This window comes from Actinia tenebrosa, unplaced genomic scaffold, assembly GCF_029948245.1.
Source record: "Actinia tenebrosa isolate PJP-AT-01 unplaced genomic scaffold, QUT_ActTen_1.0 PGA_scaffold9__36_contigs__length_13948895, whole genome shotgun sequence".
Lineage (NCBI taxonomy): Eukaryota > Metazoa > Cnidaria > Anthozoa > Actiniaria > Actiniidae > Actinia > Actinia tenebrosa.
In genome coordinates, this window is record NW_028292586.1 from 1,661,783 (window position 1) to 1,674,580 (window position 12,798).

General features: G+C 37.9%; 2 protein-coding genes across 2 annotated transcripts in view; both read left to right on the forward strand.

Moving 5' to 3' along the window:
* Window positions 1-234: 234 nt before the first annotated feature.
* Window positions 235-8,283, forward strand: LOC116297692 (pre-mRNA-splicing factor 38B). Its single transcript, XM_031705967.2, has 6 exons — window positions 235-553; window positions 1,337-1,405; window positions 1,523-1,674; window positions 2,969-3,029; window positions 5,118-5,335; window positions 5,532-8,283. Exons 1-6 carry the CDS (start codon window positions 359-361, stop codon window positions 6,043-6,045), a joined length of 1,209 nt encoding a protein of 402 aa, XP_031561827.1. The 5' UTR covers window positions 235-358; the 3' UTR covers window positions 6,046-8,283.
* A 457-nt stretch (window positions 8,284-8,740) lies between these two features.
* LOC116297689 (uncharacterized) overlaps window positions 8,741-12,798 on the forward strand; it is a 49,767-nt gene continuing 45,709 nt past the window's right edge. The window contains exons 1-7 of the mRNA XM_089024664.1: window positions 8,741-9,033; window positions 9,395-9,437; window positions 9,810-9,890; window positions 10,939-10,989; window positions 11,086-11,158; window positions 12,206-12,280; window positions 12,471-12,531. Of these exons, the coding sequence (XP_088880790.1) occupies window positions 8,961-9,033; window positions 9,395-9,437; window positions 9,810-9,890; window positions 10,939-10,989; window positions 11,086-11,158; window positions 12,206-12,280; window positions 12,471-12,531 (457 nt within the window). The 5' untranslated portion in view covers window positions 8,741-8,960. The remainder of the gene's footprint in view (window positions 9,034-9,394; window positions 9,438-9,809; window positions 9,891-10,938; window positions 10,990-11,085; window positions 11,159-12,205; window positions 12,281-12,470; window positions 12,532-12,798) is intronic.

Consider the following 12,798-nt stretch of genomic DNA (forward strand, 5'->3'; position numbering starts at 1 on the left):
ATGGCAAAAATGTTCTCCATAATTTATGTAATCCTCCTAAAACAATAAGAGCTTGTGAAAAAAAATCCTGTGATGGAAATGATAATGCAACAAAAAAAACTTTTCTTTCGCGATAGACTAATCATATTTCGAAGCTCCTAACAGGTGTTCAGTACTGGGTTTCCTGTGTCATAAATGTACAAAGTAGACTTGGTACGAAATAATTATTATGGGATATATCTTTTAGATCCGCCATCTTGGACCGTTAACTTTTTCTAGAACGAGCTTCCAAAAATGTCTAAGATTACTTTGCCTCTATAACTTCAGAATTTTCACCAAAATATTCAATTTGTAGCTAGTTATATTCTTAAATTTCGTCATGGATTCAGAGGAAACGAGTCAATACGAAGGAAGACCGACAAAAAAGTCGAACGTTCTACCGATATGGGGGAACGATAGAACGATGAATCTAAACAACATGGTTCTAACTAATGTCTTACAATCTCCATACTTCAAAAACGTGTTATACCAGCTAAAAACCTACCACGAGGTTGTAGATGAGATTTATTACAAGGTAAGGGCGACTCGAGGCTCGTCCACCGCTTCGTTGTAAAGCATCAGGCTTGGACTTACAGCACGTAAGAAACGTAAAAATATGATCTTTGTTCTAAAAATATCGACTATCTCAATCAACTTTGAATGTTTGCTAAAAATGATTTTGAACAAAGTTCCTGTATGTACTCAATACTGAATACAAAATACTGAAGATTAATTATGCCTTTAACTGTATATATAAGCGTACACTCTACTCTTCCTCGAGTTTTTTCTTTTACTCCGACACGACGAAGGAGGAACGTCTTAAAAACGTCATTACTGAAGAATATATGAATTGTTGAAACTAAGCATTTTTTCAAAGAAATGTATGTGGACAAGCATTCCATGCCGAGCAAGCCTGGTTATTGGGCTGGACACATTGCTTTATAAAAATTCCTTGAAATTACTTAGTTTCAAAATTCATATCTTTGTCAGTTTGAGGGCAATCTTTACGAAACATTGCAATTTTACTATGATATTCTGCTCTTGGGGTTAATGTGAGAATAAGTATGTTAAAAAGAACGAACTATTATCAATGTGACGTAATTTAAGAGTAAACTTATTTTTTCGGTAAATCATATATCAGTGGAATATGACACTAGCATGATATAGGAGCATCGAAGAATGGCAAACAAACTGTCTAATGCCATGTCCGGGATGTCTGAGTGACAGAAGCATAAAAATCGTTTTTTTTCTAGCATCAGAATTTTTAAGTCAATGGTTTTGTCAAAAATGTGAACAATATATGTAAAATATTTTTCAGGTGGAACATTTAGAACCATGGGAGAAGGGTAGCCGCAAGACATCAGGACAAGTTGGCATGTGTGGTGGGGTAAGTAAGTAGATTAGCTGGTTAATCTCGCTGCTTAAACTACATTAAAACTTTGGCCATGAAATGTTTTGTCTGAAAATATTTGACAATTTGATAATGTTGCTTTTTTCCAAACAGGTTCGTGGTGTTGGCGCAGGTGGTATCGTTTCAACAACTTTCTGCATCTTATACAAGCTGTTCACTCTTCGTCTGACAAGGAAACAGTTAAATGGTCTTTTAACTCACACAGACTCACCTTATATTAGGGCTCTTGGGTTTATGTACATCAGGTACTGAAAAAAATAGCATCTTATCAAATATTTGTATTTATTTTACACAGGGAATTATTTCTCAATCTTGGGGCATGATTAAAGTACTCAATACCAGATTGAATTTGAATTTAACAGTACATTTTTGCAGAGGAAGAAAAACTGGAGCACTTTACCCATTTGACACTCAGCCTGAAAATTGAACCCTGGTCACATTGGTGAGAGGTGATTTTTCAATCAAAGGGGGTGTAGCAGTTGTACACTCACCCCTCATCTTTGGGGTCTAAAATTTCTGGCCTTAGCATCACGATTTAGTAGAGTTTGTTAGGTTTCTTCCTTTATTTAAGGGTTTTTCTCCAGGTCCTCTGGTTTTTCTTCCCTCTGCAAAACTTAAAAAGCAAGATTCCTATTAATTCTGTGAGCTACACATTGTCTTACTTATTTCCTTTTTTTCGTAACCTGTCATCATGGAGGGTCCTCTAGCTGTAAACAGGTGATTTCTGTCATGGTGGATGGTAAGCATGACTATTTATCCACTGATATTCATTAGGCTAGAATTATCTTTTTCTGTAACCTTGGTTCTTTAGCATTGAATAATATCACTAGTCCTGCTTGTCATTCAGCATAACAGAAATGACTGGTTTGCAATGATGCCCAAGAGAAATAGAAATGCTGTAAATAAATAAATAATAGATAATAATGGGATCAACAGTGGATTCAACAGAGTGTCTCTCCTTCCACTGGATTCCAATTGGAATTTAGAAGTTGATTTTTGCGGAGGGATTAAAGCCGGAGAACCCGGAAAACCCTCCAAGCACAGGAGAGAACCAACAAGCAACTCTACTCACATACGAAACCAAGCTCAGGGGGACTCAAACCCAGGTTGCATTGGTGAGAGGCGAGCGCTCTCACAGCTATGCCAACGGTGCTTCCCATGTTGTAGACCTTATTGGATTGGATGTAATGATTTTTATGTGTAGTTCCAGAAAATGTCCATACCCCACCCATGGATGAAATTGGAAATTCTGGAGGGGAGGGGGTCAGAAAGAACCAAATCAAAGAGTCCGTATGGAAGAAAATTAGAAGTTCCTCGGGGTCAGGGGGTCCTTTTACAAATTTGCTATGAGTTGGCAGTATAAATATTTTCTGTAACTACACAGTTGTCTTCTCATACACAGCCATTAAAAGAAAAGGAAGATTGTATGAAATGCATGAGCTTTTGCATGGATTGTGATTCATTTATATTATTTTATTACAAAGATCAAAATGAGATAAGAAAATTCTTATTCTTATTAAGAATGTGTTAATATTTTAGGTACTGCCAGCCACCGGCCGATTTATGGGACTGGTATGCACCCTATTTAGAAGATGAGGAGGTAAAGTATTATCTAATTTATCCATATAAATAATAAGATCGATAAATATTTATTATTAACCTTGGTAAGAATTAGGGGGCGTTGGTAGGTGCTGATTTTAAGCATCAAGTTTCTTGACCTTTTTGGTAAGTTTCTGTTTAAATAATTTCAAAACTGTATGTCAAAATATTCAGTCCTTTGAGATTTTATTTTTAAATCTTGTCTCAATGTCTGGTCATAAAAAAAACAATTGAAACAGAAATAAAAAAATAAAAGGATTTTTATAATAGTATTATCAAGATATAGTATGAATAATGGAAAATTTGAAATCACCTCTTCCCTCTCCTGCCAATCCTGGGGGGGGGGGGGGGTACTCCGCCAGGATTTGGGTAGGGGTGTTCCGCTGGGATTCTGAAAGGGGTACCCTGTTTATGATAAAAAAAACTCAAATTTGTGGACTCTGTTTATGATAAAAGATATAATTTATTGCACTGAGTTCCTGTTTCAATTATCATGTCATCTCACGTATCGTTCTTTTATGAACATAATAACCAGTTTTGGTCAATATGAAAGCAGAATCTCTGAATATGACAGGAAACTCGGGAAGAACTTGGAACTTGAGTGAAATTGCATACCCTGTTTATAATAAGAAGCTCGAAAAACCATACCCTGTTCAGCGGATCATCCCCGTATAGTCCATATATGGGAGTACCCCCCGGGCTGCCAATAAACCCTTTTCAAATTAGTCAATAACGTTGTCTTTTTTTATCACAGCCTCATTTATACAGGGTTAACCTCAATTCAGTATCTAAAATATATTCACAGATATAAACAATATACTAAAGAATTTAGAACTTCAACTATACAAGCGCTTCAAAATTCAATAGCTTCACTGAAATGCATGAATATTCAATGTAATTTCATACGAAATTGAGGCTAACCCTGTTGAGCAGCAAATTTAAAACTGGAGTGCTTCTCACCAGTCCTTGAAGGATTGTTTTGACATACAGTTTTTAATTACTGTAGATCTATTTAGTCCCCGTCATTATTCTTGTTGACAATATTTTGATGTGTTTCCAGGATACAGTAGCTCTGATTCAGCCACCAATGGCCCCCTCTGAGCCAAGATACATTTACATCAATAACTGAGGTTAATCAATTAATCTGAGGTTACAATTAATCTGGACTTACCCTAAGAAAACACTTTTTTTCTCCAACATATTATTTTAAAAAAAGATTATTTCTGTAACTTCAGTTCATGAGATTTAGCACTTATAAAATACTTTTTTTATTTTTTTTCCCTTTCCTTTTCAAAAACATTAATATTACACCCCTTTTCATAGAATGCAATCAACTCAGCCCAAGACATCTGAGTTTTTGAATACCGGTCTTTTTGAACCAAAGCCTTTTCGACCCAGGTCTTTTCGAACCAGGTCCAGGTCTTTTCGGACCACCTATATACACTTTCAATCCACCTATATACACTTTGGATCCACATACATACACTTTTGATCCATATAAATACACATTCAATCCAATACAGTTGTGAAATATTTTATAGATGTTTAGTGTTTTCTTTCGGAAATATTACAGAAATATCACAGAAGAAGTGAATTAAGTATTGTGTGTGATCATGTGTGATATGTGCTAGTATCACTTACAAGTCAATAAGTTAGCCCCCATAGTCACTTCAAACATAAAGTCTGGACCTGGTTCGAAAAGACCTGGATCGAAAAAGACTTTGGTTTGAAAAGACCAGTTACCGAGTTTTTTGCTTCTGTCAATCAAAATTTTCAACAGTTAGTAATACTTTGATTAACAGCAGCCAAACCAGACATGTTGGGCTGATTTGATTGCATAATTATGGATATGGGTATAATGTAGTATTTTAAGCATTACTGGTACTCAAAGTCTGAAACAATCCTCAAGGGAATGCCACATGGTTTAAAATGAGATAATATTATACCCAAAGTAAAGAGTTCTGTTGATTTAAACTTTCAGAGTATGCACTTTTGGTGTCTTTCCCTTACTCTCAAAATTTGATATTTATATTTTTTGATATTCCTAGATGTTAACTTGCATTTCTCCTTCAATATTTTCTTATTTCAGGAACTCGACCCCAAGGCTGGAACAGGCTGTCCCATGACTATGGGCCAGTTGGTCCGAAGCTTCCTGTTGAAGCTGGAATGGTATGGTACTCTTTTCCCTCGTATCCCGGTACCAATCCAGAAAGACATTGAAAGAAAACTGTCTGAGCTGAATCTCTGTGATGATCACAAAAGGACTGCTAATGATGGATGGAAGGAAGAAAATCGTGAAAGAGCCAGGTGAGACAGACGTGTGGTAGGGCATGAAAGGTGTGCCTGGGTACCTGAGGGTGAGGTGAGATGGGGTGGGGTGGGGGCAGGGGTGGCCTGGAGAGTGGGATGGGGGAGTTCTGCCTAGAGACAATAAATGGGAGGACTCATTTGGGAAGTGGAGTGAGTATTTAAGTAATATCTTTTATATAACTTCCTTGCACAGCCCATCAAGGAATGGAAGAATTGACAGAGTATCCAGCGATCGTGAAAATGAAAGAGGACGGGGCTCTAGTGACCGTGACCGTGAGCGCTCACGTTACAGTCGTGACCGAGATTCACGCCCTAAAAGAAGTAGAAGCAGAAGCCGTGAAAGGTCCCGTCGAGATCGTGATAGACGAGATGACCGTGATCGTGACAGACGTGATCGTGGTCGTGAAAAGCACCGAAGCAGAGAACATGACCGTCAACGGAGCAAAGACCGCCGTAGTCGGAGTCGAAGTCGAAGTCATGACAGAAAAAGAAGTCGCAGCCATGAAAGAAAAAAAAGTCGCCACAGCGATGACTATGACTCCAAAAGCAAACATCGAGACCGATCAAGAAGCAAAGACCGCCATAGTCGAAGTCGTAGTCGAAGTCATGACAGAAAAAGAAGTCGCAGCCATGAAAGAAAGAAGAGGCGCCACAGCGATGACTATGACTCCACAAGCAAACATCGAGACCGATCAAGAAGTAGATAATTTTTCTTAACTTATTTCTTTTTTTGTTTGTTTTTTCTATTTTTGTTCATAAATGTCTACTCGCTTGTACAAAATATCATTTAATTATTGTTGTGATTTTAAAGACCCTGCGACAAGAATTCGTACATTTTATCCGTGGATTGTGTCACGGTTACCAAAAAGTTCGGACGGCGTTCTCTGATTTCCATACAAATTCACTGACTTTAAAGAGAAAATGTAGGTAGATTTCTTTAGTTAGCTATCTTAACAGCAGTAAGAAAAGCTTCAATCAAGCTAGAAAAATGATAATTTACTTGTATTTAGAGAACTAACTAAACGAACCAAGTAAATAGTTCATTTAAAGTCAGTACATTTGTACGGAAATTCAAGAATGTCCGAACTTTCTGGTGACAGTAACGCAATCTAAAACAATTTATACTTCGTGACGGCTAGCGCCGAAAAGGTGAATAGTTTCTCTCACCTGATTATGCTTTTTATGCCTGTGACCAAAGCATCTCCCTACGTAGCACATTATTCTGTGATTGCCAGACCCAGACGTCTAAAAGCTATCAAATCTTTTTAGGGTAGTGTAATGTTAGTGCAACCATCTTTCATCTCTGGGTTCTAGGGTTTGATCCCCAACATCACATGGACAGGGCAGAAAAACGGTTTTTGGCCTTTCGCCATAAGGACAGCTGTACGTATTTAAGCTCAATATTTTGTAAACACGTTCTTTTGGAGCAAAATAGCAAAATATTAAATGCGACCAAAATTTATTGAATGCATATTTGAAATACAAAACGTGTACTGTGGAGAGGTGATATTTTGATCAGCAGAAAAACTGACATTTTTGTGAATGCTAAGTAGATTTTTACTCTAATGGCTCGACAAAATTTCCTCAAGTTTTGAGCAGCAGTGACACAGAGGAAACGCTTAAAAATTTGAAGTATCAAACTCAGTTAAATAAAAAATCGTGAAAGTAGCGGGCTTGTTGTTTTTCTGCTCTGTCCATCACATGCGATTAGAGTTTGTTAGGTTTTGTCTCTTGACTGAAGGGTTTTTCTCCAGGTTCACAGGTTTTTCTCCCTTCGGAAAACCTAACAAGAAAAATACCCCAGTTTTGAGTTCTCTGTTGCTCAGGGCTAGCCTCGACTTTGTGGAGAATATTCATGTATTGCAGTGAAGGTCTGTGGAATTTCAAAGTGTTTGTATTGTTGAAGTTGTGCATTCTTTACTTAACTGTTGGTATTTGTGAATAGTTAGACACTGATTCACTGATACAAGGCTAACCCTGTGTAAATGAGTCTGTATTCAAGAAACACAGTGATTATTTGGAATTTGAAACTGGTCTATTCCAATATATTGCCCGATTTCATTATGACGTCACTGCTTCTTTGTGTGGGGGATAGAATCGCCAAATCCAATAGGTTTTCAGATATAATATGTGTTAATATGTACTAAAAATTACTACTTCTCTTCGTGGATTGATACAGGTTTTAGAACAATATTTTCAGGTGAATTTGCATTGATTTGACCCCTCCTACAACCATGATCCTTTGCATTTAAACAATAGATTGTTTTGATGTGACGTCATAGTGAAATAGGGCAATTCAACCAAATTTTCTTTCATTGAGTTTTTTTTTTCCAGTGACTCTGGAGCAAAGATAGTGTTCCAGAGAATGGCATGTGTTTGACAAATTGAAAAACGCACACTTAAAACAAAACAGGTCCATCTTTTAGTCTATTCATGCATTACAATACATATTTTCTAAAATACATCTAAAGTACTAGTAGCAAAAACAGCAGAGGAGGTTGGTGGGAAAGAAGGAAGTGAGAGAACTCTTTCATTCCCTCCTCCTCTTTCCTAGTTCTAACAAAACTCTAAAAAACATTGCTCTCCTGACGTCCACTTTAGGCATGTAACAAAGGCCAGTCATAGTATTAGGGGGACCAACTATAGACTCCTGGCTAGATGTCCTAATTGGGCTCAAATTAGGAAACAAAATTCTGAATTATGTGATTGAAAAATAAATTCATAGTCCTCGATATTAAGCTCAAATAGGATTTTCTACAAGGAGTTTAGTCCGAGAAATGTTTTCATGCAGCAAATCTTTTTCTTTAAAAAGAAACCATTACAAATTGGCTTTTTTCACAAATCCAAGGTTGTCTGTTACTAAGTTCTGTAATAAATGTAGTGTAAAAGTATTTGATTACAATATATTGTACAAAAATAAACATTAAACTCCAGGAATTATTTTACCAATTGTTGTTTAGTTGTCAGATTTCCTCGCCCTCACCATCCCATCCCCACAAAAAGACAAATATTTTGACAAAAAAATACATCACATGACAATATGTTTGTATTTCTAGTTTCTCATTCTCAGTGCATCAAATTCAATTCCCAGTGCATGGAATCCCATTCCCAGTGCATCAAATCCCATTCCCAGTGCATGGAATCCCATTCCCAGTGCATGGAATCCCATTCCCAGTGCATGGAATCCCATTCCCAGTGCATGGAATCCCATTCCCAGTGCATCAAGTCCAATTCCCAGTGCATGGAATCCCATTCTCTAGCCCCCTTTCCACTCAAATCTCCTCCGCGGTGAACGTAACGACAGTGCGCCGAACGTGCCGAACGTCTTCGTTTTGGACATTTCCGGTCACTCACCTTCGGAAGCAATTCGGTAGGTGAACTCACTGGAATTTATTCATAAATTCCATCACAAAGTCAAGAAGAAATAATTTTTCTCTACTAAAATGACAAAACTTGAACTTACAAATAGTTTCTGTTATACTAAACATTATTTGTTTCGATAACAGATATGTAGATACAAATGCTTTGGTAGTAGAAGATTTCTAGTTTTGGAGAGGACCCAAGTTTTGGAGATTCCTGCTTCGCGCCGTCCAAAAAATTATCCTTATAAATTTTTGAAATAATGGCTCAAGATCTTAGTCCAGATCGATCTTGGTTGAGCCTTGAGGGTTATATCAAACCTCTGCACCACGAAGGTAAGGTTTTTTTGCTTTGGAAGATTTTAGTTCGCCATATTTTGGCGCGCTTGCGGATGCTTTGTCATGCATACTAAAATTTCTTTATAAATATCGCTGTTATTCTCATTGTTCGAGATCTTTTGTTTATAATATAACTTTAATCCTACATTAACCAAGCTTATTGTTGGCTTAATTAAATAGGGGCTTTTAAAATTACTTCGTAAATGAAATAATATGCCAATGCTAAACAAACTTAGATTTTGGTAATGGCTCCAAATATAATCTTCACGAAAACATTCATTGTCATGAAACTAGAGAGACCAGTAAAAGGATAATTGCCATGAAATATTTATTCTTAAAATATCTTTTTATATTTTAGTGGGGCCATTGCTCAAGTTGAGAGAAAAAGGAAACCCTTTTTGGTAAGAAGACTTGCAATGATTATGGTAATGTTAATGGCGATGTATGTTAATGATGATGATTGTAATGATGATGAATAGGGTGATGATGAAGGTTATTATAGTGATGATGGGTAATAGTGAACAATCTGCACCGTACAGTAAGTGGTCGTTTAGTGGTTGGTAATTGGTTGATATGTGATGATGATGCTACAGCATTTGATGATGCTGATGTTGATGGTAATGCACACTTGCATTTCAAGGTATGTAGGTTGCAATAAGATTTAATAAAGATAAAAAGATGTAAAGGGCTATGTCATGTGCCCCTAAATATGAGATCTCCCTAATATAATTGTTGTTAAGGAGTTACAATCCTAGTTTTTGTTATCTTTGAAGGTTTGTTCTGCAGGATGATGCAAGATTGTTGTACTATAACCAAAGAAGTAGCAGTAAATACCCCAACATGACTCCTGAGGGGTGCGTCATATGCTATTAATATAACATCAATTTTACCAAACCCTAAAACAACCTCTGGGCTGATGTAAGTCAGGGCATGGCTAACTCACAGATCAAACCCTGAGACAACCTCTGGGCTGATGTAAGTCAGGGCATGGCTAACTCACAGATTGAACCCTGAGACAACCTCTGGATGGGCTGATCTAAGTCAGGGCACGGCTAACTCACAGATCAAACCCTGAGACAACCTCTGGACTGATCTAAGTCAGGGCACGGCTAACTCACAGATCAAACCCTGAGACAACCTCTGGGCTGATGTAAGTCAGGGCATGGCTAACTCACAGATTGAACCCTGAGACAACCTCTGGATGGGCTGATCTAAGTCAGGGCACGGCTAACTCACAGATCAAACCCTGAAACAACCTCTGGACTGATCTAAGTCAGGGCATGGCTAACTCACAGATCAAACCCTGAGACAACCTCTGGGCTGATCTAAGTCAGGGCATGGCTAACTCACAGATCAAACCCTGAAACAACCTCTGGGCTGATCTAAGTCAGGGCATGGCTAACTCACAGATAGAACCCTGAAACAACCTCTGGGCTGATCTAAGTCAGGGCATGGCTAACTCACAGATCAAACCCTAAAACAACCTCTGGGCTGATCTAAGTCAGGGCATCGCTCAGGCACGACTGACTTACAGATCAAAGTGGCCACAATACTCCATTTTACATTCCGTTCAAGTGACCACGAATAATAGTTGCAACTCGAGGCTGCAGTTTCTGCGCATAGCAAAACTATACTTTTTATCATGCGTGGAAACTCCAGCCTCGGCTTGGAACGGAACTGTAAATTGGAGTATTAACACTTGTCTTTCCAACCACCTCTTAGAAAAAAAAGTCCTCTTGACTGGACACTAGCCTGGTCCCATGTTAACCAATCATGCTAGACATGCTCTATGTCTGAGCTAAATTCCTAGTTGCCAGTCATCATGTCCTTTTACTTGTTTTTCTCCCTGCACTAAAGTGATCAATCTATATTGAAAACCGGTCATTGTTTTTATTGTTTCAGATCATTTGGTATTTCACCAGGAAAATTGGATGTCTTTGTGATTCTAACTAGGTAAGTGTATTTTATCTTATGTTACTGGTGTTTAATGAGAAGTAGAAGCTATCTACAAATATACTGCCCACATTCCTTATTTTTCCAATTTTGCAGTAATGAAGGAAAGGAATATTTGCTTTCGCCTGTAAATGATGCCGGCTATGGGGATTGGTTGACCAACTTGAAGGTATGATGATGATGATGATAATGTTGGTTGCAATGCTATTGTTATGATCGTGATGGCAATGATGGTGATAGCAATGATGGTGATGATGCTTGGGATTATTAGACCTGGATATTGCTCACCACCTTTGCATGCTATTAAGGTGCTGACACACGGTGCAACATTGCATGCAACATTGCACGCAACAGGAATGTTGCAGCTGTGTGTGTACCCCAAACTTGTTGCACGCAATGTTGCATGCAACAAATCTGAAGTTGAATCGCGCTCTCCTCTTACAACGTTGCGCGCAACAAATTTCATTATGTGAACATGGCTGCAACCTTACCTGCAACATTTTGAAATTTCCAGCCAATCAGCTTGCACCAAATTTATAACTGCTGACCAAATATCTTGAAATAGCAGGCTTACGCAAGGGATGTTATGTGATTTTGTTGCAATGTGTGACATCCTGATTCATATTTGTCGCTTGCAATGTTGCGTGCAATGTTGCACTGTGTGCCAGCACCTTTATGTTCTTAAATAATTTTAGGTTCTTGATCACAGATTTTGATATAGATTTTATTTAGATTTTCATAGATTTTATATTGCTGACACCGGCTCATACCAGCTGTTCTTTTCTAAGTTTGATAAACAGGATGCATCATGGTCTAGATTTGGTACAAGCAACACCATATAAGGCATGATGAACCAAAGATGTTTGTACCCAAGCTAGACCATAATGCACCTTGTTGGCTATCTCAGAAAATGTCTATGATGATGATTGCAATGACGGTGATGATGCATGACAGTGACAGTGACAGTGGTGAAGATGTTGTGCTGATGATTTTGATGGTAGCAACCATAACATACTACTAACATTATTAAAATACAGTAAGAAAGTTGTTGCCACAGCATGAATCTTGATGATGTAGGTAATATACACCCGACAACTATATGAGAGCAATAGTGGTTGGGTGGCTGTAAGGATAAGAGTATTAATATTTGATTTTGGTGATTACAATGTGGGGGTGTTATAAATAAATATTTAATCTTATTCATGTCTTTTAATAGAACAAAATCAATGGTAGGAATTCTCCATCTCCTTTTGAGAGATCCAGTCCTGGCCAAAAAGGATTCATGAGCCGGGTTAGTGTCTAACTACCAATGTTCAGGGGTTTATTTAGGGGGGGGGGGGGATGGGGGAATGACAGAGCCATGACCACCCCCCCCCCCACGAGTTTGAGATGCAAACTAATGGGGGGATCATTTTCCTGATTATTTTTTCAAGGTGCTATAATAGAATTGTTGTGTGATTCGTAATGTTCTAATTTTTTAGGTTCGAAACAGCCTGAGAAGAAAGAAGAAGCTTGGTCGTTCAATGTCTGAGGACGTCACAGGTATTTACTGATAACTTTCCTTGATGAAACCTTTTTGTTTCTGGAAGTCAAGGCAGGGCTAACTAACTGATTGAATTAGAATAGCTCTTACCTTTGAAGTAATGTTACTAAGGCCAAACAAAAAATAAGTATATTTTCTATTGCACAACCAACCCTAATTTTCCTGCCAATTTTTGCCGACCCTAATATTTTTCTCATTCGCAAATGCACCACAGGGTTCCCAGTAAGCTCATTCCCACTGTTATATCAGTTTTTAAAAAAAGCCCT